The 25,024-nt window shown below is 52.2% G+C and overlaps 2 protein-coding genes and 1 long non-coding RNA gene across 5 annotated transcripts in view; 1 reads left to right on the plus strand and 2 right to left on the minus strand.

Moving 5' to 3' along the window:
- ZAN (zonadhesin) overlaps nucleotides 1-13,431 on the minus strand; it is a 38,212-nt gene extending 24,781 nt beyond the window's left edge. Inside the window, exons 1-17 of the mRNA XM_032591556.1 lie at nucleotides 13,355-13,431; nucleotides 12,147-12,199; nucleotides 11,516-11,662; nucleotides 11,072-11,343; nucleotides 10,805-10,892; nucleotides 9,951-10,103; nucleotides 7,134-7,298; nucleotides 6,473-6,564; nucleotides 6,202-6,280; nucleotides 5,913-6,059; nucleotides 5,106-5,377; nucleotides 4,743-4,827; nucleotides 4,071-4,225; nucleotides 3,049-3,593; nucleotides 2,353-2,775; nucleotides 1,997-2,118; nucleotides 964-1,148 (exon numbers count right to left, since the gene is read on the minus strand). Coding sequence (XP_032447447.1) covers nucleotides 964-1,148; nucleotides 1,997-2,118; nucleotides 2,353-2,775; nucleotides 3,049-3,593; nucleotides 4,071-4,225; nucleotides 4,743-4,827; nucleotides 5,106-5,377; nucleotides 5,913-6,059; nucleotides 6,202-6,280; nucleotides 6,473-6,564; nucleotides 7,134-7,298; nucleotides 9,951-10,103; nucleotides 10,805-10,892; nucleotides 11,072-11,343; nucleotides 11,516-11,662; nucleotides 12,147-12,199; nucleotides 13,355-13,431 — 3,060 coding nt within the window. The remainder of the gene's footprint in view (nucleotides 1-963; nucleotides 1,149-1,996; nucleotides 2,119-2,352; nucleotides 2,776-3,048; nucleotides 3,594-4,070; nucleotides 4,226-4,742; nucleotides 4,828-5,105; nucleotides 5,378-5,912; nucleotides 6,060-6,201; nucleotides 6,281-6,472; nucleotides 6,565-7,133; nucleotides 7,299-9,950; nucleotides 10,104-10,804; nucleotides 10,893-11,071; nucleotides 11,344-11,515; nucleotides 11,663-12,146; nucleotides 12,200-13,354) is intronic.
- On the plus strand, nucleotides 7,787-23,533 carry LOC115504337. Of its 3 annotated transcripts, none has more exons than XR_003965663.1 (3): nucleotides 7,787-7,901; nucleotides 9,546-9,647; nucleotides 22,252-23,533. It is a non-coding gene; the product is annotated as an uncharacterized LOC115504337 (long non-coding RNA). The 3 variants fall into 3 exon arrangements; XR_003965664.1 differs by having other exon boundaries at nucleotides 9,546-9,643; XR_003965665.1 differs by lacking the exon at nucleotides 7,787-7,901 and adding an exon at nucleotides 8,945-8,974.
- On the minus strand, nucleotides 21,403-23,302 carry EPO (erythropoietin). Its single transcript, XM_030301238.1, has 5 exons — nucleotides 23,286-23,302; nucleotides 22,605-22,747; nucleotides 22,298-22,384; nucleotides 21,859-22,038; nucleotides 21,403-21,691 (listed from the first exon to the last, which is right to left on the minus strand). The coding sequence occupies exons 1-5, from the start codon at nucleotides 23,296-23,298 to the stop codon at nucleotides 21,536-21,538; spliced, it is 579 nt and encodes a 192-aa protein (XP_030157098.1). The 5' UTR covers nucleotides 23,299-23,302; the 3' UTR covers nucleotides 21,403-21,535.
- Nucleotides 23,534-25,024: the final 1,491 nt, after the last annotated feature.

Below are 25,024 nucleotides of genomic sequence, written 5' to 3' on the forward strand. Positions count from 1 at the left end.
CAGAGCCAGACGCAGGGCTCAAACCCAAGAACCGTGAGATCATGACCTGAACCAAAGTCAGACGCTTAACTGACTGAGCCACGCAGGTGCCCCTGCTGGAGCCCAGATTTAAAGGCTCTGTCCAATACAGTGGCTACCAGCCACATGTGGCCATCGAGCTCTTGAAACGTGGCTGGCTCAAATTGAGATATGCCGTAAGTATAACATACACACTGGATTTTGAAGAATTAGTATGGGGGGGGGGAGGAATATAAATGATCTCATTAATAATTATTAGTTACATGTTGAAATGAGAATATTTGAGATTGACTACATTACTGGAATTAATTTAACCTGTTTCTTTTTACTTTTTAAAAATGTGGCTATTAGGAAATGTGAAATAAAGCATGAGGCTTGTGTGCTATTTCTTCCGGACAGCGCTGGCTCAGAGCCTGTGCTCACGTGGAACCTTCCCAGGGGGGCCACCAATTAGGGGAGACAAGAACAGTCACTCCTCTGTTTTGACAGGATATGCAAGTTCCTTTGGAAGAAGATTCTGGAATGTTGTGTTCTGCCTTGAACACGCCTGAAGTTCTACTCAGCATCTGGGCTCCCTGTACATGCAGGGACCCCCCCTGGCTCTCCTCAGGATGGAGATGAGGGCCTTGGACCACTAGGTTGGCCCAGCGTCTCATGCGTGGGGTGTGTTCATAATCTCCACGGGATTATGGAGTGTTCTGCACAGCCTAGCCTAGCTGAGCCAAGGTGAGTACTCAGCACATATTTATTGTAGGAACAGAGATGACCATCAAAAGCCATATTGGGAATGAATGACTCCAATATTGCATAACCTCTGCTTGTGAGCTGGCCCCTTGGGACTATCCCATGGGGACAGTCATCTCGTCTTGGGAGCAGATGGAGCCAGAACCCAGGTGTCCCACTCACAATCTCCCTCGGGGGCTCTGGGCACCCCAGCGGCCTTACCTTATAGTAATTGTTGTTGTAGAAGCAATTGCAGGACGAGGCATTGATGCAGAGGGATCCCCGAAACAAGAAGCCAGAATTGCAGACACAGCCAGGTTTGCAGGGGGGCCCACAGTTGGGCTTGGGTCTCTCACAGTATGCTGGGCAGGTGCAGCGCTCATAATGGGCATTTGGGGGACACCTCGCTGAGAGGAAAACAGGCTGCATCAAGCCTTCACTCTACCGCTTTTTTCAGGGAGACTTCCTGTTCTCCTATACCCCCACACTCAAGTTCTCTACAAAGTAAGTCCATAATTTCGCCATAAAGAGGAGTGAAGATCCCTCATATGGATGGACTTGAATTTCTACAACACGGAAGAACCTTGAAAACATGATGTGGAGGGAAAGAAGCCAGTCCAAAAGACCACATAGTACATCATGCTCCATGTGTGCAATGTCTAAAAGAGGCAAATCCACAGAGACAGGAAGTTGATTAGTGGTTGCCAGGGCTTGGGGCATGGTGGGGGTTTGGGGAGAATGTGGAGCGACTGCTAACGGGTTTCTTTTTGGGGTGATAAAAATGTTCCAGAATTAGAAACTGATGTTTGCACAACGTTGTGAGTATACGAAAACCACTGAATTGCAAACTTTAAAAGGATGCATCTTATACTATATGAATCATATCTCTATAAAAAGGAAGGCGTGTGGCATGCGACTGGCCCAGTCAGTGGAGCATGCAACCTCTTGACCTCAGGGTTGTGAGTTAGAGCCCCACGTTGGGTGTAGAGATTACTTAAAAATAGAATCTTAAAAAAAAAAAAAAAAAAAAAAAAAGATGCTGTAAGTTCGGGACTTGACTCCCAACAACCTCCACCCCACCCATGCTCTGCTTCCCTCTTGGTCGGGGTGGTCCTCATTTTTTCAAAAGTTAACATGTCGCATTCATCTCTCTTCTAAGACTGCAGTTTTCTATTAGAAGCATTCATTTATGTAATTCTCTCTCCTACTCATGATCTCTTACTTTCTGCTGTCGGTTCGATGCTGTGTCACATACCTGGAGTGCGTCCAGGGGTTGTAGCGGTCGTGGAGGTACTTGGAGCAGTGGAAGACATCACCAAGACTGTTGGCCCAATGGGTACAAGTGTTGGGCTGGGCTGGGGTATTGTAGGAACTGTGTGCCATTCAGTGGCAAAAGTAGATATTTTTGTGGGGATGGTGGGGTTTTTTGTAGGGACAGTGGGTTTTTCAGTAGGGATGGTGGTTTTTTCTGTGGGGACGGTAGGCCTTCCAGTAGGGACGACAGTGGTCTTTTCAGTGAGGACAGTGGATTTTTCTGTGGGGATGGTGGTCTTTTCAGTAGGGGTGGTAGGCCTTTCAGTGGGGACAGGCGGTTTTTCAGTGGAGACAGTGGTCTTTTCAGTGAGGACAGTGGGTTTTTCTGTGGGGATGGTGGGTTTTTCTGTGGGGATGGTGGTCTTTTCAGTAGGGGTGGTGGGTTTTTCTGTGGGAAGTGTAGATTTTTCTGTGTGGATGGTGGGTTTTTCTGTGGGGATGGTGGGCCTTTCAGTGGGGACAGTGGGTTTTTCTGTGGGAACTGTAGACCTTTCAGTGGGGATGGTGGGTTTTTCTGCGGGAAGGGTGGGTTTTTCTGCGGGAAGGGTAGGTTTTTCTGTGGGAAGGGTAGGTTTTTCTGTGTGGATGGTAGCTTTTTCTGTGGGAAGGATGGGTTTTTCTGTGGGGATGGTAGGCCTTTCAGTAAGGACGGTGGGTTTTTCTGTGGGAAGGGTAGGTTTTTCTGTGGGAAGGATAGGTTTTTCTGTGGGGATGGTGGGCCTTTCAATGGAGACAGTGGGTTTTTCTGTAGGAACTGTGGGCATTTCAGTGGGGATGGTGGGTTTCTCTGTGGGATGGGTAGGTTTTTCTGTGGGGATGGTGGTCTTTTCAATAGGGGTGGTGGGTTTCTCTGTGGGGATGGTAGGCCTTTCAGTAAGGACAGTGGGTTTTTCTGTGGGAACGGTAGATTTTTCTATGGGAAGGATAGGTTTTTCTGTGGGGATGGTGGGCCTTTCAATGGAGACAGTGGGTTTTTCTGTAGGAACTGTGGGCCTTTCAGTGGGGATGGTGGGTTTTTCTTTAGGAAGGGTAGGTTTTTCTGTGGGGATGGTGGTCTTTTCAGTAGGGGTGGTGGGTTTCCCTGTGGGAAGGGTAGATTTTTCTGTGAGGATGGTGGGTTTCTCTGTGGGATGGGTAGGTTTTTCTGTGGGGATGGTGGTCTTTTCAGTAGGGGTGGTGGGTTTTTCTGTGGGGATGGTAGGCCTTTCAGTAAGGACGGTGGGTTTTTCTGTGGGAAGGGTAGGTTTTTCTGTGTGGATGGTGGGTTTTTCTGTGGGAAGGGTAGATTTTTCTGTGGGGATGGTGGAACTTTCAGTGGGGACAGTGGGTTTTTCTGTGGGCACCGTGGGCCTTTCAGTGGGGACGGTGGGTTTTTCTTTAGGAAGGGTAGGTTTTTCTGTGGAGATGGTGGTCTTTTCAGTAGGGGTGGTGGGTTTCTCTGTGGGAAGGGTAGATTTTTCTGTGGGGACAGTGGACCTTTCAGTGTGGATGGTGGTCCTTTCAGTGTGGACAGTAGGTCTTTCTGTGTGGACAGTGGGCTTTTCTGTGGAGATACTGGGCTTTTCAAGGGGTATAGTGGACTTTTTAGTGGGGATGGTAGGTTTTCCAGTAGAGATGGTGGGCTCTTTGGGAAGGACAGTGGTCTCTTCAGAGGGGATAGTGGTCTCTTCAGTGGGGACAGTGGGTTTTTTAGTGGGAATAGTGGGCTTTTCTGTTGGGACTATGGGCTTTACTGTGGTGACAGTGGGTTTTTCTGTGAGGGCTATAGGTTTTATTTGGGGTGTCATAGGTTTTTCTGTGGGGGTCATGGGTTTTCCTGTGAGGGCCATGGGTTTTTCTGTGGGGGCCATGGGTTTTTCTGTGGGGACAGTGGATATTTCACTGGGGACAATGGGTTTTTCTGTGACAACCATAGGTTTTTCTGTGAGGACAGTGGGTTTTTCTGTGAGGGCCACAGGTTTTTTTGTGGGGGAAATAGATATTTTGGGGAGGTTCATAGGTATTCCTGTGGGGGCCATGGGTTTTTCTGTGGGGACAGTGGATATTTCACTGGGGACAGTGGGTTTTTCTGTGGTGGTCATAGGTTTTTCTTTGGGGACTGTAGGCTTTTCTGTGGGAGTCCTAGGTTTTTCTGTGGAAACAAGGGTTTCAGAAGGGCCAGTGGGGGGAACTGGAGATTTGGAAGGAAGCACTGTTGGCATAGTTCCTGCAAAGAAAAAACAAACAAACAAACAAACAAACAAACAAACCCTGGAGTTTAGTCGAAATCAGACCACCGCCCTCTTCACTCACTTCCAATTGGAGTGGGTGGCCTCAAAGGGTAATTTATTCACACCTCTCCTTCTACTCCCAACCCCAACCTTCACTCAACAAACTCTCAACAAACACTGCTCCTAATATATATCAGACGTCATGCCAGATACAAGCGACACAACATGAATAGGATGTGGGTCCTCCCTTCAGGATCGCCATCTACTGGGTAAGGAATTCTGGATCTAGCCACAGAAATTCACTGCATCAAAGTCACATGCACACACGCAAGCATCCTGATGTCACCGAGAAGGCAGAATGTAGAACACAAAGCAGTGTGAAAATACAAGCACAGGAGAGAACTTGATTTTCAGCCATCTGACAGATGGTCATCCCAGAGCACCGCCCCCTTTCCGGGGCCTTGAGTTTTGTTTTACCTCTACAAGTCCCGTGATTGATCAAGATAAAACCCACAGCGACAACAAAGGCAGTGTTGGTCCCTCTGATGGCCTCCAATATCAGCTGAAGGGAATGAAGGACAGAGAAGAGAGAAGTCCAACTGAATCCATGGCACCTCAAGGATTCTCCCAGACAGCCTGTCCTCTGCCAAAAGGTCACCTTGTTCTAGGCTCAACAGTCCAACTCTGCCCTCACTCCTTTTCAGGATGCAGATATCCCTCTCAGGGACACTGAGTTCACCTCTGCTCTGCTCCCTTTCCAGTGTCCCATCTCCTCAGCCCTGATTGTCCCCGGGTACTATGTCCCCCTCACCGGGCCCCACACAGGGCCCACTCTCTCACCTGCATGGGCTGTTGATGCCCCGAAGGGATAGTGACCGAGGTGTTCAGCCAGTCGGGGCTCTGAGACCCAACGCGGTGCCAGAGAGAAGTCGGGAAACTGCCTGTGGGACTCTCCAGCAGGAGATTGAGTTTAGCGCCCTCTCCTAGGCCGTACATGTGGTAAGCAAACTCCACACAGATCGCACTCGGGGCACAGAAGGGCCGGCTCACCAGTCTGCAAGACTGGCCTGCCTCAGAGAACTTGTCAGCCTCGACATAGATATAGCGACCTTCTGGGCAAAAGAAGGGAATCAAAAGAAGGGCAAGATGACAACCCCCACCCCCACCCCGAGGACACTCTCGTGTTGTTTTCTCTAGCGACACCTCGCAAACGAGGGTTTGACGCGAACACCCAAACTCCCCACGCTGTAAGCGGGTTTTTTTTTTCCTACTTGTTTTGGACTTCTAACTGAAGAAGGTAGGATCAGAAAGAAAGGGAAAACCAAACGAGCAACCCAGATTCCTTTGCTGGCTGCACCAGTAAATGTCTTAACTGAAAATGAGGTTGTGGATTTTGAAGGCTCGGGCTCAGTGAAGTGAGTTGCCTGGATTTTCTGGCGGTTTCAGTGACCCCACAGGCAGGAGAATCTTCAACCCGTTCGATTTCTGTCATCTCCCCAGCTCGGACCCATGGTGGCTTCCCAATAAACACCTGCCGGCTGACCGTCGCCACCTACAATATCTTCTCCCAGGAATCCTACCAGCCAACTCCCCAGCTGGGAGAGGATTCAGTAATTCGTTGGCTTGGGAGATCCTCAATCTCCTCACCTCCATTAAGGGAACCTCCAAAAGCGCCTGTACCCTGCATGTGCATATTTTTACTTCCCCGGGTCCAGTGTCCACCATCCCCTGATGCCTGGGCCCAGTCACAGAAGGGATGGGCATCATCATCAAAGTCACACTGAGGAAAGCTCTCTAGGGGATCAAAATGGGAGATGTGAGAAATTTGGGCCATGCCCTCTATTTCTCCCCAATCTTGCCCTCCCACCCCCCGACCCCCACTGCCCGTTTTGATGATCAGGTGGAGGCCCTGCTCCTCCCAGGGCCTTGCTCTCACCCCCACAGGGAGCAATGCTGATCGCATCCACTGCCACAGCTGGCTCTGGGGTCTCTCCAAACACACCCACCACAGTGAACTGAAGAGAGAGAGAGAGAAAGGGGACTGGGAGTGAAAAAAGAGCCCAAATGCCCAAACCACCCCCCCACCATCTAATTTTACTCTATTCAGGAACCCAGACACCCTGCTCCCAGCGCCCAGACCCTCACTCCACTTCAATATCAGAAGTGCCTACCCTGTGCAAGGGGTCCTGATCTTTGCTCCTCTGTACCTGAATTTCTCCCTGGGCTGTGTAATTGACAGTAACAGGCTGCCAATTGGGTCCAGGTTGTCCTGAGAAGAGAGTGTGTTTCCTGATGCTGCCTGCAAATGAAAGGAATCAGAGAGAGAATTGACTTATTAAGGGGACTGAAAATGACCTCAAACCTGTACTCAGAGGGTGCCTGGGTAGCTCCGTGGGTTAAGTGTCTGACTTTGGCTCAGGTCATGATCTCACGGTCTGTGAGCTCGAGCCTCATGTCGGGCTCTGTGCTGACAGCTCAGAGCCTGGAGCCTGCTTCACATTCTGTGTCTCCCTCTTTCTCTGTCCCTTCCTTGCTCACGCTCCGTCTCTCTCTCTCTCTCTGTCTCTCAAAAATAAACAATTTTTAAATTAGGAAAAAAAATCCTATACTCAGAAAGAAGAGTAGCTAAGGGAATACTGGGAGTGTATCCCCCTCTCCCAAATGCAAGCACATCCTTCTCTCTCACTCTCCTGGTACTTTTATCTGTTTTTCTAGAAGCCAGCACTCTCCCAGCTTCCCAGTTCTACTCCACACAATAATCTTGCATATATCCTAGATTTCCCTAGAAATATGGGATGCCCCATATTTTCCTGTCAATTCAACCCTGGAAGACGAGATAAGCATAAATCCTGCAAATGCCAGTCTCACCCAAGACAGAAGCATAGACGGCGAGGGCTGCACCAGGTGACTGGCCATAGAGGATGTAGTGGAAGGACAGGCTCAAACAGCCAGAGGACTGGCTCAGGGGGCTCAGGAGGACAGATTTCTGCCGCGGTTTTGCATTCTTGGGGTCCAGGAGCATGTAGAAGCCACCTATAAAGTAAAATGCCAGTTAGGTGGGGTGGCTGAAATTGAGGGATAGGACCCTGTGACCGCAGGGGTCCCGGGCCTGGGAAGCCCCAACAGCTGCCTAGGATCGGCCAGCGATGAGGTGGGCCTCCATCTGTCCGAGGCCTTCGAACTTTCCAGAAATGCTTGGCAAGACTGGTTAAGGGCGCAGGCACCACCATATGAAACGCAGCATCCTCTCAGAAGCAGCAGCCAGAACCTTGTCCTTTGGGTTGTGACGCTTTAAGTCCCCCAGGGTCATATCCTCTTCCTTTTCTGGACCCACGGGACAGAGCTGATTCACACAAACTGGTGAGAGAGAACTGGTCTGACGCCTAGAAGCCGGCATCTTCCCATCCCACCCCCTCCGGCAGTTCAAGCAGCCAATCAACCTAGACTTCGCCCCGTGACGCAACTGGTAGCCGGGGAAAAAAGTTAGGCTGCGCAGGCGCGCTCCGTCTTGACTCCCGAGCGGTCCTGCCTGGTGAGCGCGCACGCACCAGGCCTGGAAAGGCGGCCTCCGGGAGACAGAAAAGAGGGCAGAAGGGGAGGGAAGAGAAAAGAGAGGAAACATCAGGGAAGGAGGAGGTAAGGGGAAGGAGGGAAGTGGTAAATGGTGAAAGAAAACGCCAGGAGGGCGCTAATGGGATAGCTGGTTGGTGGAAAGGAGAAGTGGGAGTAAAAGAAAAGAGGGAAAAATAGAAGGAAGCAAGCTGGAAAAAGGAGGAGAGAGAAAATGGAAACAACAACCAACATTTACTGAAACTACTGGGGCTCGGCTTGGGGGTGCTAATACTGGGGGGCGGGGGTGATGCGGAGATGGGCTGGCCCTGCCCTGATCTCCAGGGCTTCGGAAGGGAAGGGGAGGTTCTCCGGGTCTTTCTAGAAGGCGGACCTCCGGCAGCAGGAACAGTAAGAAAGCACAGAGGAAGGAGATCTTGCATTTGGAGTGAGCAGAAAGGGCTTCTGGACGCTGGGGGCAGACGGAGAGGAAAAGGACAGAAAAATGAAGGGAGAGGATTGAGAATGGAGAAATGCAAGGGGCCAGAGAACAAAGAAGAGAATTTAGAAAAGAAATCAGGGAGCGGGGTTCTCATGTTTGACCTACACAGCTTGGCGTGCGTGGCGTGTGCTCTGTGAGGCCTGGAGAGGCACGTTGTGTGGAGAAGACAGGAAGAGAGGTAGTTGCTGTGGGCGAGAGAAAAGGAGCAGAGAGGCACAGGGAAGGAAGGAAGGAAGGAAGGAAAGAAGGAAGGAAGGAAGGAAAGAAGGAAGGGAGGGAGGGGGTGGGGGAGAAAGTAGAAAGGGGGAAGGAAGGGAGGGAGGGGTCATCCGTGGAAAGAAAAGCCCAGCCAAGAGCACAGAGAGAGATGGTGGGAAAGAAGCTACGGACAGACATGGATGCAATGGAAGAGGAAACGTATTGCCTGGCTTATTACAAAAGCCTTGTAACTATATACATATGTATATGTTTATTTTAGAGAGAGAGCACGCACACGTGCATGAGTGGGGGAGGGGCAGAGAGAGAGGGAGGCAGAGAATCCGAAGCAGACTCCAGGCTCAGAGCTGTCAGCACAGAGCCCGACATAGGGCTCGAACTCACGAACCATGAGATCACGACCTGAGCCGAAGTCGGACATTTAACCGACTGAGCTACCCAGGTGCCATATTGCAAAAGCTTTCTAAATGGCCTCTCTGCATCTGCCTTTGGCCGTTCCCTTCAGCGTGTTCTCAACGCAAAAACAAAAACAAAAAAACCCCAAGTGATCCTTTTAAACATAAGGCAGATTTAGTCACTCCTCTGCTCCGAATCCTGCAAAGGCTCCCCATCCACATCCACATAGAATCAAAGCCACAGTCCTGACCATGGCCTTCAAGGCCCCAAGTCATCAGCCCTGCCTAGGACTGCTCTAAGCTCCTCTTCTCTATCCTTGCTAGGTGGCCTCTTGTATCTCAGCACCTCCCCTACCTCCTAGCTCGCTGCTACCTCAGGACCTTTGCATGGCTGGCCCCTCTGCTTAGAATGTTCTTCCCCTCTATATGTTTACTCCGTCACTCCTTCACTTGCTTCAAGTTTATGCTCGAATATGACCTGAATGAGACCTACCCTGACACCTTGTTTAAAACTCACAACACCCCCCGCCTTAACTCCTGCACTCCCAATCCCCTCATTTTGTTTGACTTTCATTTTTCAGTAGTCCTGCTATAACTATAATTTATTTCTTGTTTTAGGAACCATCTTCCTCTCACCCCCTGCCACTCCTAGTCTGTTTTGTAAGCTGATGTATCTCAAGGGCCTGGGACAGCACCTGGCACATCATAGGCGCTCAGTAGGTACTTGTTGAATGAATGGATGAACGAATGAATGAAGAATGCATGAATGAATGGTGCCAGGGAAGGGAGGTGAGGAGTAGGCTGTGTTGGGTCTGCCCGGTGGAGTTTGTGGGATGGCAGTGGGGGAAGCTGGGGTGTGGAGTTTGCTTTCTGCTGCGTAACTTGCGCTCAGCGAGGCTTGAGGTTGCTGGGGCTTACATCCCATGGCAGTTACTGTGCGGTAGTCAGGCAAACATCATAAACTCCTGCAGAGGTCACTAGAAGCCCACAAAGTCAAAGGACGGAAGTGTGGTCATTACTCACCACCAGGGCTAGAGAAATCGTCCTCAGGCCCCACTTTCAGCACCCCGGACGACCCCTTCTTCTGGACCCACTTGGCCCCAGAGGCTGTCGGGATCCAGCTCCAGCCACAGAGATCATTTGGAATGTCAAAGCTGCACATTTGCATCATGCAGACTGAGGGGAGAAAGAGCGGGGAGGGGAGGGAGGGTGGATTTAGCTTGTTCTAGAAGGATGCAGCTCTCAAAAGTATGCCCCAGTGTGGGCATACTCAGAATTCTGAGTCCCAATACTGTGGGACCCAATTCTGAGTCAGAATACTGTGAGCCACGGTGGGCTTTGGAGCCAGATACAATTCCACTCCTCAACGGCTTATTCCTGGGACATGTTACAGAACCTGCCCAAGCCTCAGTTTCCTCATCTATAACTGGGAACGACAGCCCCCGCCTATCTTACTTTAGATCATTTGTGGAGAGCCACTAGTACAATCCTGTGCCCAGTAAGTGTTAATTACTTGGACTCAGCTTCTGGAATTTTCCTTCACTTGAGTTTGCTCCCCTTGAATCTCTATATGTCAGCTTAGAGGGCTGATTTGGGATGGATCTGGGGGAACAGCTGGAGTGACCAGACATCCAGTTTTGCGCAGGGACTGAGGCATTCCTGAGATGCAGGACTTTCTGTGCAAAAATGGGGACAGTTCAGGGCAATCCGGACTTGGTTGGTCACTCTCGGAAAGTTATTACCACAACTGTGTTCAAAGGGAACCTCTCCTTAGGTGTAGGTACTTCAGGATTCAAAGGTGTGAGGTGTGGAAGTAGAGGGAAGCCAGAGTTGGGCAGATGGTGGAGGCAGAGAGAGAAGGAGGGACAGGGGCTCACTCCGATTGCAGGAGCCCCTATGGATGGAGATGGCATCCAGAGCGATGTCCAGGTAAGCCGTGCTGCCCCTCACTCCTTCAAACATCACCTGTGGGAGAAAGGAGGGGACCACGCAGCCTGTAAACTCCTTTGCCTCAGGCCCCCACTTTTCCTGCCTGAATTCGGGTGGCCCGGCCTTGGCGCCCCCTCCTTGTCCCGGCCCCTCCTGCCCCCACCCACCCAGATTCGCCCTGGGGCCCAAGGCTCTGCCCTCTGCCTCACCCTCACCTGACTGGGCAGGGCAAGGCCCATAGGCACGGTGACAGCGGTGGGAATCCAGGAGGGGCTCTGGGTGTTAGTATGTTTCCAGAGCAGGCTGGGGCGCTTCTTCTTAGTGTCCCTGAGCAGCAGTAGTTTGAGCTCGGCGCCCCACGAAAGCCCAAACAGGTGGTAGGCGAAGTGCACGCAGAGGGGGCCTTGCTCCCATATGGGGGGGCTGCGTAGGCGGGCCACCCCGCCCCGGTGGAAGGTGCTTGATGCCATGTGCAGGTAGTAGCCCTCTGCGGGAGGCAGAGCCCAGGATGATGAGGAGGCCCTCCCAGCCTTGAGGGCTGCCCTCCCACCCCCTTCCCAGAGCCCAGGCGTCCACTTCCAGCTGCCTCCCTTCTCCCTGCACCCGCGTCTGCCCGTGCCTACCTCCTAGCTGTCTCCCTAAACCTTAGGCTTCCTTACCTCCGTTGGGGTAGCCCCCGGGGGGACCCATACTGCCGGTGGGGGAGGGTCCACTGGCTCGAGTCCAGTCCCCGTCATCTGTGGACCCTTGGGTCCAATCACAGAGGGGGTTGGAGTTATCCTCAAAGTCACACTGAGTGAGAACAGCTGGGAAGAAAGGGCCGCTCTGAGGCCAGGAGAGGGGAGAGGGCCAGCCCCAGAGCCAAACTGGGGGTCGGGGGTTAGCAGGATTGCTTAGCTTAGAGAAGGCAGCCACTATGTGGGGTCAGAGCACAGATTTGGAAAAGAGAATCTGAGAAATAAGAATCTCGTAGGAGAAATTCAGGGCAGGGTGGGGCAGGGCAGAATGACTTCTAGGACAGGGGTCGCACACTGAGGTCCAGGGGGTGGATTCATCTGGGCAGACAGGCTTTGTCTGGATGCATACATTTTGTTGTTAATCTGAATATGAATCTTCTAGGTAGGGCTTGGACTCCACTCTTCCATGGTCCCTCCACCCTCTGTTCATCCAAGGACTGCCCTCCACACATCACTATGTGTTGATGCCATCGCCCAACCCAGAGGGCCCTTGAGGTGGCCACCCTGCCCTGGGGAAGGAGAAAGGTCTGAGTGGTGCTGGTTTCCAACTCACAGTTATCCCTAGAGTTGCGAGCAACTGGCTTCCATTCTGAAGGCTTCCCCTTCCTTGGGGTTGAAGAAGGAAAAAAAAAAGTAATACGTGTCATCATCAAGAATCATAAGCCTCATTGATCGTGAGCTTTCTGAGTGGTCCTTCATGAAGGATTTCTTGGTATTCATATTGCACCAAAGTGTAGGCAGCGAACATATATTTACTTGTCTTCTTTAAGGTTTTCGAAAGCCCGGGCGCTTGGGTGGCTCAGTCGGTTGGGCGACTGACTTCGGCTCAAGTCATGATCTCACTGCTTGTGGGTTCGAGCTGCACATCAGGCTCTGTGCTGACAGCTCAGAGCCTGGAGCCTGCTTCAGATTCTGTGCCTTCTTCCCTCTCTATGACCCTCCCCAACTTGTGCTCTCTCAAAAAATAAACATTAAAAAAAAAAAAAAGAAGGCCCCCAACCTCCTCACGTTAAATTCTCATCTATCTCCTAAAAATAAAATAAAATAATGAGTGTCTCTCCTTGGAGCGCCTCACTGGTTCCCTCCGTGCCTCTGTGACCTGTGTTGGAGCCTCCCTGGAGGAGGAACCCGATCGTGTGTATGGCAGTTCTCAAGCAGTGCCTCGGCGTTTACACCTGGGGAAACCCCTTCCTTCGAGCTGAGGTCCTCTTGTGCTGAATCCTAAGTTCTCCCCTTAGAGCGGGGACCCTGGGTCCCACGCTGCCCTAGCTACGTGCCACTGAACATACAGATGAATAACACAGGAATGGCCCCTCCTCGCCCTAGGAATAACGCAGAGAAGCTCACTGCGCCTCCCCAGATGGTGTAGGCCAAACAGAATAGCCCTTTGCCATACACGTACAAGTTCTACTTGCTCAAATCCCACAAAACAAGCTCCAGGACACCAAGCCATCTATCATTTCTTGCTGCCTCTACCGGAAGTCTCCTGTCTGCTGGGTTTGCCCTGGGTTTGGTCCGTTTCCTGAAGGCCCAGCCTCTCCTCTCGTCTCTTGCTCTTTCTAACATCTGGGCTCTGTCCTCTGAGCTTCTCACACTCCTCAGTTCTAGGCGCTTGGGTCGTGGGGTTCTCCCCACTGTTCCTGTTCATCATTCCCTTCTGCCCCACGGCTGTGCCCTTCATCGTTACCCTTTTGCCCCCTCCAGCGTTGCCCCTCACTCTCCCCCAGAGTCACCCCAGATCACCCCCTGAGCCCCGCTTACCGGACAGGGGCAGGCATGTGGCCCTGGCCCCAGGCGGCCCCCACCAGCAGCACCAGAGTCCAGACTGGAGGAGCCATATGGGACCTCAGAGGCGGCTCTTAGGGAAGAGGGGAAGGCACAGTGAGCGCGGGCTACTTTATCTATCCCTGACCTTCCTCGCTTGACATCCTTCCAGGGATGCCGTGAAAACCAGACAGAGAACACCAGAACGCTCTGGGAAATGAAAACTACAAGGGTGGAAATTTAAAATCCAGTGAAAGGAAATGAGATGAGATCAGGAGAGAAGGACCAAGAGAAAGACTTAGAGAAGCAGTCCAGAACGTCTAGCATCCAACCAAAAGAGTTCAAATCAGAAAGAACAAAGGGAAGGAAAGGACTTCGGAAAAACCACACGAGAAGATTTCATAGGACTGAGCTACAAGTCTCTTGATGAAAAGGGGTCTCTTATGATGGGTGCAAAGACACCCATGGAGGGTCTGTCATGAGATTTCAGAGTATTGGGGGAGGAGGGGAGAGAAGACCCTAACCACTTTCAGACAGAAAGAAGCAGGTCACATACTAAGGATCAGGAATCAGCATGGCATCAGGCTTTTCAATAGCAACCAGGGGTTCTAAGAGGCCGTGGAACATTGTCTGCAGAATTCCAACAGGAAATCATTTCAAATCTAAAATTCTATAGCTGGCAACAATGGCGAAAACGACTGGCAGGTCATTACTGGCAAAGAATCAAAAAAGACAAGTCCCAGAGGAAGACACCACCAGCCAGTAAGCATCGGAGAAGATGTCCTGCTTCACTAGCGATAAGGAAAATGCTAATCAAAACTACAACTGTCACATTGACAACCATTTAAGAGATTGAAGGCATTGGGCATTGGCCAGGATGTGGGTAGACACACTCAAATACATTGATGCTAAGACTCTATGTTAGTGAAAACTTCTTCGAAGGTAATCTGAAACTCTCAAACTTCCTAACATGCACATCTTTGACCCCACCTTACCTTTCCAAGCATCTTCCCACAGAAATACCTATTTGCACAAAATAGTAATAGAAATGCCTTTTTGCACAAAGCTGGGCACATCTTAAAGATGGTAATTGTGGCACTGATTAGAGTAGGAAAAAAAAATCGAGATTACCCAAACGTTTGCCAGCAGAGATGCGGTTGGATCATAGTCAAGGACTATTTTTCGCATGGAGGAATATTATGTACATATTAAAAAGAATGGCACTCCTCCAAAAGTTAAAAATAGAATTACCATAGGGCCCAGCAATTCCACTTTTGGCTGTATACCAAAAAGAATTGAACGCAAAGATGAAGAGATAGATAACCTGGTCACCCATGTTTATGGTGGCATTATTCACCATAGCCAAAAGGTGAAGGTGACCCAAAGTCCACAAAGCCAAAAAATATGGCACATACATACAATATCATTCAGCCTTTTTTTTTAATGTTTATTTTTAATTTTTTTATTTTTTGAGAGAGACAGAGTGTGAACAAGGGAGAGGCAGAGAGAGGGAGACACAGAATCTGAAGCAAGCTCTAGGCTCCCAACTGTCAGCACAGAGCCCAACGCGGGGCTCGAACTCGCAAACTGTGAGATCATGACCTGAGCCGGAGTCAGATATTTAACCAGCTGAGCCACCCAAGCGCCCCTCATTCAGCCTTTAAAATGAAGGACATTCTCACACATGCTGCAACACTGAGGACATTATGCTAAGTGAAATAAGCCTGACACAGAAAGACAAATAGCATATGATTCCGCCCATAGGAGATGCCTACTGTAGTCAGACTCGTAGAGACAGAAAATAGAATGGTGGTTGACAGGAATAAGGAGTTTTTGTTTCATGGGGACAGAATTTCAGCTAGGGAAGATGTGAAGGTTGTGTGGATGGCCAGTGGTGATGATGTCACAATGCGAATGTACTTAATGCCACTGAACTGCGCGCTTAAAAATGGTTAAGAAGAGGGGTGCCTGGCTGACTCAGTTGGAAGAGTGTGAGACTCTTGATCTTGGGGTCGTGAGTTCAAGCCCTATGTGGGGTACAGAGATAAATACATTTTAAAAAAACAAAAGAATTTTCTAAGAATTTGAATGGTTAAGATGACAAATTTTATGTTGAGTATGTTACCACGATCAAAAAATAATTTAAAAATATTAATTGATGTTATTACACTTTGTTAAAGTTTATTCCTGGCTTAAGGAAAAAATAAAGAATGGGGTAGAGCTGTATGCTGTGATAGTGGAAAGGGATCCTGCGTATGTTATTAAGTGAAAGAGGCTGGAAGAGTCCAGAATGCAGACAACAGGAGGGATGAGCCACCTCTGGGAAGGGACGGAGGAGACCTTGCCGACACAAGTTTAGAGACTTTCTAAACCACAAAGAGGTGGTAATCAGACAAGATGGGAAGACACATCCAGGAAGGGAGAATGTTCCAAGCTTAGAGGGAGCATGACACTTTTTGGAAGAATGGTGTGGGGGGGGGGGGGGGGGGGGCGCGGAGAGGCAGGGTCCCTGGCTTGGAGGACCTTGGATGCCATAGCTTTGAAGGGCCACTAGAAGTTTTTAAGCCACCAGGGTGACTTGATCCCACGTACATTCTCCAAAGGCTTCTGTGGCAGCCTCGGCAGATAAGGACCAAAGAGAGGCTGGTTGGAGCTGGAGAGACAGGAGAGGAGGCTGCGGAGGGTGAGGGATGGTGGTGCAGCTGGACAGTAACATCGAGACAGCAGGGGTGGGGAGAACTTTCCAGGAGCCAGGAACAGCGGTGCTTGTGGGCTAATCTAACCGCACCTCGTGTCCTCTTCATTGCACAACTATTGTCCTCGTTTTCCATGTGTTGAAACTGAGCTCTTCGGAAATGAAGTCCACTGTCCGGCCCAAGAGCATGGCTCCGGCGGTCCCCACAGTGTGGCCCGCGGTTGTGTTGGGAGCATCCAGAGGCGGTCAGGGCCCCACCCCCACCCCCACCCCCACCCCAGCCAGAGCAGCTCTGCTTTGACCTGTTTCATAAATGGCAATCCTACATAAGACTGCAGCGGAAGGGTGGTTTTGCCCCTTTTGAAAGGGCTGTTGACTCCCACCGCACATACGGAGCCATATCTAGGCTGGAGGGCTGGTCAGCAGCGAGCTGGCCTCTCCTGTCCAGACTTCCCATATCCTACCACACCCAGGTGTTTCTAAAAACCTTCAGTTTCACTCCCTTCACCTTGGCAGCCCCCCATTCCCTATCATCAAATCTATGCCCGGCGTGGCTCAGTCGGTAGAGCATCTGACTCTCGGTTTCAGCTCAGGTCATGATTTCATGGTTGTGGGATTGAGCCACACGTTGGGCTCTGTGTGGACAGCAAGGAGCCTGCTTGGGATTCTCTCTCCCTCTCTCTCTGCCCCTACCCCACTCATGAGCGTGTTCTCTCTCTCTCTCTCTCTCTCTCTCTCTCTCTCTCTCTCAAAATAAATAAACTGTAAAAAACTTAAAAAAAAAAATCTATGCCCAGGGGTACGTCGAAGAGGGAAGTCCTAACCCCCTTAGCAGTCCTGGGGATTCCTGCCCACATGAACCCAAAGGGACTGTGTAGGGGTCCGATCTGGGGAGAGAGCAATCCTCTGCCCCTTTTCATCAAAGTGGGGGATGTAATGGATGCCCAGCCCAAACCCTGACCTACCCTTTCTCCATACCAGGTTAGGAGAGCAGTCAAGAGAGGGACAGCGCCAGGAAATGGTTAACCCGGGGAAGAGCAACAGAAGTCAATTGATCCACAGCCCCTCCTGGTTGGGCAATAAGTCCTCCGAGGGCTGCTTTTGGTGACCTCTCTTTGGCGCCACAGAGCTGGACAATCTCAGCTTCCAACCTGTCCGGGGGTGGGGGTTGGTTCACAAGTCAGGACAGGAAGGGCCGGCGATGTGGGAGGGAGCCCCCGGGCTCTGCATTTTGGGGAGTCATGAGTGCACAAGGACCCAGAGGGCTTGTGGCTTGACCAGCCTAGCAGCTGCAGGGATAGGTGTGAGAGACCCTGGTATGTAGAAACCCTGGGAACCACTCCAGAGAAGTAAAGCCGGTCTTGGCTTCACTGTGTTTCCTTGGACACTTTACTCACCCTCTCTGGTCCTTACTATGTGCTTCTGTAAAATGGAGAGACTAGCATGGCTAAATTTTGTTTTGTTTTGTTTTGTTTTAAAGCAGGAATTGTGTGTGGGTCATGTAATTTTTTTCCTAATCAATTTTTAAAAATCAAGAAGAGAGAGTTCATGGACATTTGGGCATGACTCATATAAGTTGGGAAACCATACTCCTGCCTGCTTTTCTGTTGCCAGTAATCTTTCATAATGTCACAGTTTTATGATGGAATTTTAGAGGAATTAACCTTGACCAGCTAGGGGAAAAAAAAACCCAAAAAACGTAGTTAACATTCAGCTTAGGTTGCAATGTCTAATGTTGCCAACTCAACTCCAGCAACACTTGTCTTCTTTGGTGAGAAGAGGATTCTGAGCAGTTCCAGAACATCTTAGGTGACCTGTGAGCTGGGGTCAGGCAGGTGCATTTGGTCAGCCTGATGCTCAGGCCCAGAGAGAAGGTTTGGGCCAATAGGTGGCAGTCAAGGTGGGGTCTCCGGCTGCTGGAGGCTACTGAGTTGGCCTCCAGTGCTGGAGACTTGGGTCTTGGGAAGGGTGGGGGGTAACTTCTGCCCATCTAGGGAGGAAGGAGGAACCCCAGGCAGAGGATGGAGCAGGGAGGAGTTGATAGTGAGAGATGGATGGGCCTAAAGCCTCATTGACCCAGAAGTGCTCCCTCTCCTCCAGCTACTCCCTCTACGCTCCTTTCCCTGTGGTCCCCGCTTGGGGCAGGAGAGGGAACCAGGGTCAGAGAACCTGGATCCTGGTCCTTATCTTCCTCTCAGTGTCTTACGGCCTGGGCACGGCCCATAATCTCTCTGAACCTTGGTTTCTTCCTCTGCAAAATGGAGATCCTCTACCGTCTCTGCCTTCCTCTCTCGGTTAGGAGAGCAAATAAGAAAACGCCCCGAGAAAGCACCTTGTAAATCGCAAAGCACTCTACAAACACAAGGCAGTGCCATTAAACAATTATGTAACCCGCTGACTCAGAACTGGGCTGTGCTGGCTCCTGTCCTGCCAGGAAGTCAGAGGAGCTGGCTGGCTGTCGTTTACCTGGTGGGACTTAAGTTTTATTCTCCCCATCCGGCAAACGGGGATGATACTGAAGGTCCTCCTGTTTCGTGGATTGGTGGTGAGAATCACAGCAGGTCATGCCGGTGCCAGAGTTTAATAAGTTGTGAATCATCATCATAATAGTTCACACTCCCTGCCTGTGCCTGAAAAACATCTGGAATCTGGAGACACCCTCCCTCCTTGGGTATCTATGTTGCTTCGCAGGGACTTGAGCCTTCACCAGGTCCTTCCCATCGGGGCCTGTCCATACAGTGACCTACAAAGCCGGCTCTGTCCACGTTTATGAGCTCCTGTCTTTTTGTCTCCAGTGGGGAATGCCCGCTTTCTCGGAGGACACCTGGGCTGTGAGTGGCGCAGATGATCATTTCATGTTTTTCTAAGCACTCAGCACAGAAGCTGGCACCCAGTAGGTACTCCGTTAAGTGTGGAATAAATGAGTTATGTGGGGTTTTTTTTTTAAAGTTTTTTTTATTTTTCAGAGAGAGAGAGACAGACAGGCAGACAGACAGAGTGCTAGTGGGGGAGGGGCAGAGAGAGAAAAGGAGAAAGAGACACAGAATCTGAAGGACGCTCCAGGCTCCAAGCTGTCAGCACAGAGCCCGACGCAAGCCTTGAACTCACGAGCCATGAGATCAAGACCTGAGCCAACGTCAGATACTTAACCAACTGAGCCACTCAGGCGCCCCATGTGTTTTGAATGTTTCAACATACTGGCCCAGGTCATATAGTTGGGGTCCCTTAACTAGCTAGGTACCACATCAGGCTAAGATGTGCTTAGGGGTTGAGTCCTCAACCTTGTGTTCAGGTCCCAGCTGCCATTATTAGCTGCATTCCTTGGATTTCAGGACAACCCTCTTGACTTCAGTTCTGCCAGAGAGAAAGACAGATTCCTCCCTTCCTGATTCACAGCAGTGGGGCGAGAACCAGATGCCATCTGTGGAAACCTCAATACAAACTTCTTTTAAAAATTTTTTTTTTTTAACGTTTATTTATTTTTGAGACAGAGACAGAGCATGAACGGGGGAGGGTCAGAGAGAGAGGGAGACACAGAGTCAGAAGCAAGCTCCAGGCTCTGAGCCATCAGCCCAGAGCCCGGCGTGGGGCTCGAACTCACGGACCGTGAGATCGTGACCTGAGCCGAAGTCGGATGCTCAACCGACTGAGCCACCCAGGCGCCCCTGCAAACTTCTATTGAAATGTGCCAAGATCGGAGCCTTAAGGGTTCTTTTGCAGGCCAATTTGTTTAGCATTTCCCAGTGGGGCCTGAAGAGGGCACTGTACCCCAGGAGCTGGATTGGCCAGGTGAAAATTCTCCTTTGGATCCACCCCTCTGTGGATTCCTCCCACCCCTGCCCCCATCACGCTCCTATACTTCACAGATACCCTCCAATCCTGCAACCTACCCCTAATTTTTCCTGCTGCAGATTGCAAAACTTCTCTCTCTTTTGCATGTTTTCAGGGGTGCAGCCTGACTTCTCTGTTTTGTGATAGAAACAGAGAGGCTGATCCTCCCATGTATGTTAATGGCCAGGATCTGGGTCCTGATGCAGTTTTGTGTCATCTTTTGCTGTCTGCACTGGTCTCTCCTGGGCGGTACTTTACAGCGGAAGCATTATGTCTGGGAAGGAATTTGAAGTTGATTGTCAGAGTAATGAGTAAAATTAGACGTAGGGATGGAGAGTGGAGGCTGTTGGTTCTGTGTCCCATATCCCGGGGAAGCAGGGAGCAGGTAGGGATTCTGTGGAAGGAACAAGCAGAAGAGGGAAGGGGTCAGTGCTGGGGGAATTGGGGGTTCCTGTTGTCTTGACCTTGGCAGTGACTTTATTTCTTCATCTGTTCAATGGGAATGACAGTGGACACTTTCTCATAGAGTTGTGCAAGGAATCAAATGAAGTCGAGTAAGGGAACCACCTGGAAGAGCCATGCTCAGTGAGACCCTTGTCGGGGAAGGTGGCTCCTTCTGTGAGTTACAGGGTAGAGCATTAATAGTGACCATCCCCGGCAAGGAAAGAGGGCAGCGGGATTTAGAGGTGGCAAAGGCAGATACTGGGAATGTGGTTTTAGCCAAAGGCACCACAGAGAAGAAGTGAGAAATAAGGGTCTAGTATACAGGACTGGGAGCTGTCCCCAGCCACCAAAGGGACTCTTCCTCCTGGCTCCTGTTTCCTTGATGGCGGCTGTAACTCACTAAAGAGAGTTGCCAGCTGCCTACTGAGGAATAGCCTTGAATGGAGCCACCTTATTGACCAGCGTGGGCAGAGCTTGTGGCCTCAGGCCCAGTGGGGTCAAGAGGTCAGACAGGCCATGCGAGGCAGCACGTAGGGCCTGACCCCCTCCAGCTCTAGTTTCCCAGGACTGCTGCCTGCTGCCAGGGTGGGAGCAGGGCCAGGGAAGTGGGGCGCTCCAGGGGAAAACAGAAAAGCCAAGAGCCATGTTGTGGTTTCAGTTCTTGCCGGTGAGATTGAAAAATACACAAGATGTGGACCCACTGAGAGCCAGGGGCCAGCCCCCATCCCATCCCCCTGGCTCCCACCACCCTTCGTCCGGCGGGCTCTTACTATCATGGGAGTGCCCATGAGACCTGGAGAATTCATGACTCGCCACCTAAATTCTCCGGTCCCTCCTATCCCTGCCTGATGGGTGCACGAAGAGGTATCGGCCCTCCACCTTGTCCCGGCATCACGGTTCGGCAGGGCACCAAGATGAGTTTCGGTTTCTCCCCAGCAAGGCTCCATCCCCAAGTTTAAGCTGATTTCCTCCAAATTCCTCCTGCTTCGGGGCCTCAGGCTGGCCCTGTGACATCCTTAGATCTGAGTTGCGCTCTGGACAGTTCCTCTGGCCCTTGCGATGTCACCACTGGCCGTGGAGTGTCCGTGGGACAGGCTGGTGCTGAGCTGATCACCCCCGACAGGGGTCAGGAGTGGTGGTGCAGAGGGCGTGGCACAGGCAGTGGTGGTAAGTGAGGTGGTGGACATGCCCGGGGTGGGAGCACCTGGTCACCTGTCTCCTCTTCGGCAGGCCTCCCCTGTGTACAGCGTCAGCTTTCCCCGCAGGAAGTTGGAGTAGATTCGGAAAAGTTTGCACAAAGTATCGACAGTGAATGTTCGGAGTGGAGCAGCAGAGGTTGCCTCTGGAAGGGAGGTGGCTTCCTTCTGCCAAGGAGAGAACAGAAGGTTACCGCAGTGCCGGGGCCCCTGGAGGGAGATGGGATTCAGGCTAGAATCGGAAGGGGGATGAGAGCCTCAGTATTTCTTGGCAGGGGTCCTTCTCCCATTTTACAGAAAGGGCAGAGAGAAGTGAGGCCCCCCCACCTACGCACCTGGGCTCCCAGTGCCCGAAGCAGGGAGGTGAGGCTGCGCAGGCTGCTGACGGCTTTATCCACATGCAGCTGCAGGGTCTCAGATGGCTGGGAGGAGTTGGCCAGCAGGGCCTGGCCCCGCAGGATGGCTTCTGAGAGCAGGGCGAGGCCCTGCCAGACTTCCACAGCCTGCTGCCCGACCTAAAGGGAGTGGACACTTGGAGTCAGCAGCCCAAGCCAGCCCCTCCGTCTCAGCAACCCCAAGCACCAAGCTGAGCAAATGAAGGCATGGAATCAGTTTTGTTGAATGAATGAATGAATGAATGGATGGATGAATGAAGAAAAGAACAAATGAATGGACATACTGCATTCAGCCCTCACCTCCTTCTATCATTCTCCCTCCCACCCCAACAGGTTCCCAAAATGAGACTCCCCAAGAAGAAGGAAAACATAAACTCACGTCCATCCTCTTCCAGGTATAGAAGTTGACCTTGGTGTCTGGGACAGTGATATTCTCACTGAAGCTGCAGCCTTCAGCACAGCCCATCTGAAATGCACGACCCCCGAGTCAGGCTCCCCGAGGGCCTTACCTAGCTTCCAGGTATGCATTAGGGGTACCACTTTTATCATTGTTACTGGGGGTTCTGGCTTCCCACCTCCCTGAACCAAGTGCCAGGAAGGGGCTCAGCTTCCTGGATCTTAGAGGACCCCCCCCCCAGGACTCCTGAGAGTGAGTTCTGTGGAAAGTTTTGTGGAGGGGGCCTCACCGTGACATTTTCGGCCTCCCTGGCCTCCAGAATGTACCTCTCCAGGACTCGGCTGTCACAGATGAGGCGAGGGGGGGCGCCCAGGACTGGGAGGCCCAGGGGAAGCAGCAGCAAAGATAGCAGAAGCAGCAGGGCAGGACATTCTAGAAAAGAGTGCCAGGCTGAGTGTGTTTGGAGGAGCAGGTTCACACATCCCGTTCCTCTGCCCCCAGCTTGTCGCTCCCACCCCGAACCTTCCCAGCGCTCGGGTTCTGCCTCCTTGGCCTTCATTCAATCCCCGCCGCCGCCGCGGTGAACACACCCCACCCCCCAAACTACCGGCATCCCCTTCTCCCGGGCAAACTTCAATCCCGGTGTGACAGAGGCTTCCCCTCTCGCAGATCCCGGGGATTGCTCCAAGACCCAGGTATCAGCTTCCTCCCCACGCACGGAGCCGCCCCTCTTCCCCCCCGAACCCGCAAACCGCGTCCCCGTGCCCGGGTCAGATTTCACCTTTTCCCGGCGGCTCCGGGAGCCCTGCCGGCACGTGGAGGCTGCCCCACCCCCCTTGCCCTTCCGGGGTCCTTGGCAAGTTGTCGGTCCTTGAACCCGGCCACCTCGGGGCCACTAGCCCCAGCGGTAAATTCCTGCTCAAACAGGGGCCCAGGCGGGCGGGGGCTCCTCCAGCCGGCGGGTACTCACCGCACGACCCCATCTCCGCGCCTCCCCCGGCCCCTCAGCGACCAGGGGCTCGGCCGGCGCCCTTGCCGGGAGCCCTCATCCCGGGAAGCGCGGCGGGGCAGGGCCGGCCTCACGCCCTGAAGGAAGGGGCCACCGTCCGGGGGCCGCCGAGCCGGGGTCGCGCACAGCGAGCGCAGGACTGCTGGCCACGGTCCGCGAGGACTGGCGCGCGGCGACCGGTCGGGGTTGGCCCGGGGACTGCGGCTCGGCCGGGGGTCGGGGCTGTTATCAGCATGTGTGCGTGCGTGTGTGGGGGTGGGGGGCAGGCTGTGTGCGTGAGGGGTCGCCGGAGGTAGGGGCCAGAGGGGTCAGACCGGGGCAGGACGCCTGGGTCGGGGGTTCGCCGGGGCGGGAGCACAGCGGCCGCAGGCGCCGAGCGGGGCACCGGTCTGCGCGTCCGAGCCCGGGTTCTGGGAGGTGCCGCTGGGTGCGCACCCGCGGGAGGGGTGCCATTCTGGGAAAGGCTGGGGGCCTCCGACGCTCCCTGGGGGTGGGAGAGTGGGGCGTCCCGTTCTCGGGCCAAGGTGGGGGGGGGGGTTCAGAGCTGGGGGTGCCGGTTCCTGCGAGGCAGCTGGGTCTGGAGGCCGGGAAGGTGCTGGCAGAGGCGAGTTGCCTTCCTCTCACAATCCCGCTACTTCTAGAAGCCAGTATTTGTTCGTGGTCTGGAATTTTATGGGGGCACACGAAGCAAGAAATCTGGGGGTCTTCTCTCCCCACTCATCACTTTCCAGGACTCTGAAAACCCAGAAATGGAACTTCGGACACCTGGTATGTTGTGCAGGACAAGCCATGCACTTTGACGTCCTTTTTGTTGTTTTTGTCTCTGACCTGTGATATAGGTTAGTCTGCGTGGCAGAATTCTTAAGAACTCTGAAATAGAGCTATCCCCCAGAATGATGGCTCTTCAGATTTGCAGCTCAGCCTTTGGGGCTTCTAGGAAGCATCCGGGCAAGCTGTCTAGAGCAGGAGTCCAAGGCTGGCTGGTCTCTCAAACCTTGGAAAGAGGTCTCAGTCCTGAGCCTCAGTGCCCTGACCTATCAAATGGGGCTGATGAAAGTCCCAGTCCCAAAGTCCTACAAATACAGATGGTTATACATATTCCTTCACATCCTTACCAGTTCTGTGATACTAAAGATATCTCATTCAACATTCAAGCCATCGGTGCCTTCTTTTGTCAAGTCAGCTGACTTTTGCAAGACAAAAAGATGTGTCTGAGACCTTGCTCCTGCTTCCTGGAGTTTGTAGCTTACCATAGAGATAAGATGGGTACACAGGGCAGTGTGTGAGGACTGGAGTGTGTGGAGCCTAGGTGGAAAAGTTTGAAAGAGGCAGAGCTCACTGTTAGCTGGGGGAATCATGGAAGATTTGATGCAGGAGGTGACTTGAGCTCAGCCTCGAAGGGTGGGTAGGATTTCCATGGGAAGAGATGTGGGGGGGGGGGGGGGAAGAGGCTAGTACAGCAGGGGAGAAGGAAGATCTGGGATGGTCAGGCATGTCAGGGGGGAGGGTGTGGAAGGGAAAGGTGGACACAAGGCCAGAGGGCTGGTTTGGGAGGGGTCAAGTTGGGAAGGGCCTTGCATGCCACTCTAAAGAATTTGGATTTTGTTTGAAAAGAATGGGAAAGGGGCGCCTGGGTGGCTCAGTCGGTTAAGCGTCCGACTTCGGCTCAGGCCATGATCTTGCAGTTTGTGAGTTCAAGC

Source organism: Lynx canadensis, chromosome E3 (assembly GCF_007474595.2).
Source record: "Lynx canadensis isolate LIC74 chromosome E3, mLynCan4.pri.v2, whole genome shotgun sequence".
NCBI classification, from domain to species: Eukaryota; Metazoa; Chordata; class Mammalia; order Carnivora; family Felidae; genus Lynx; species Lynx canadensis.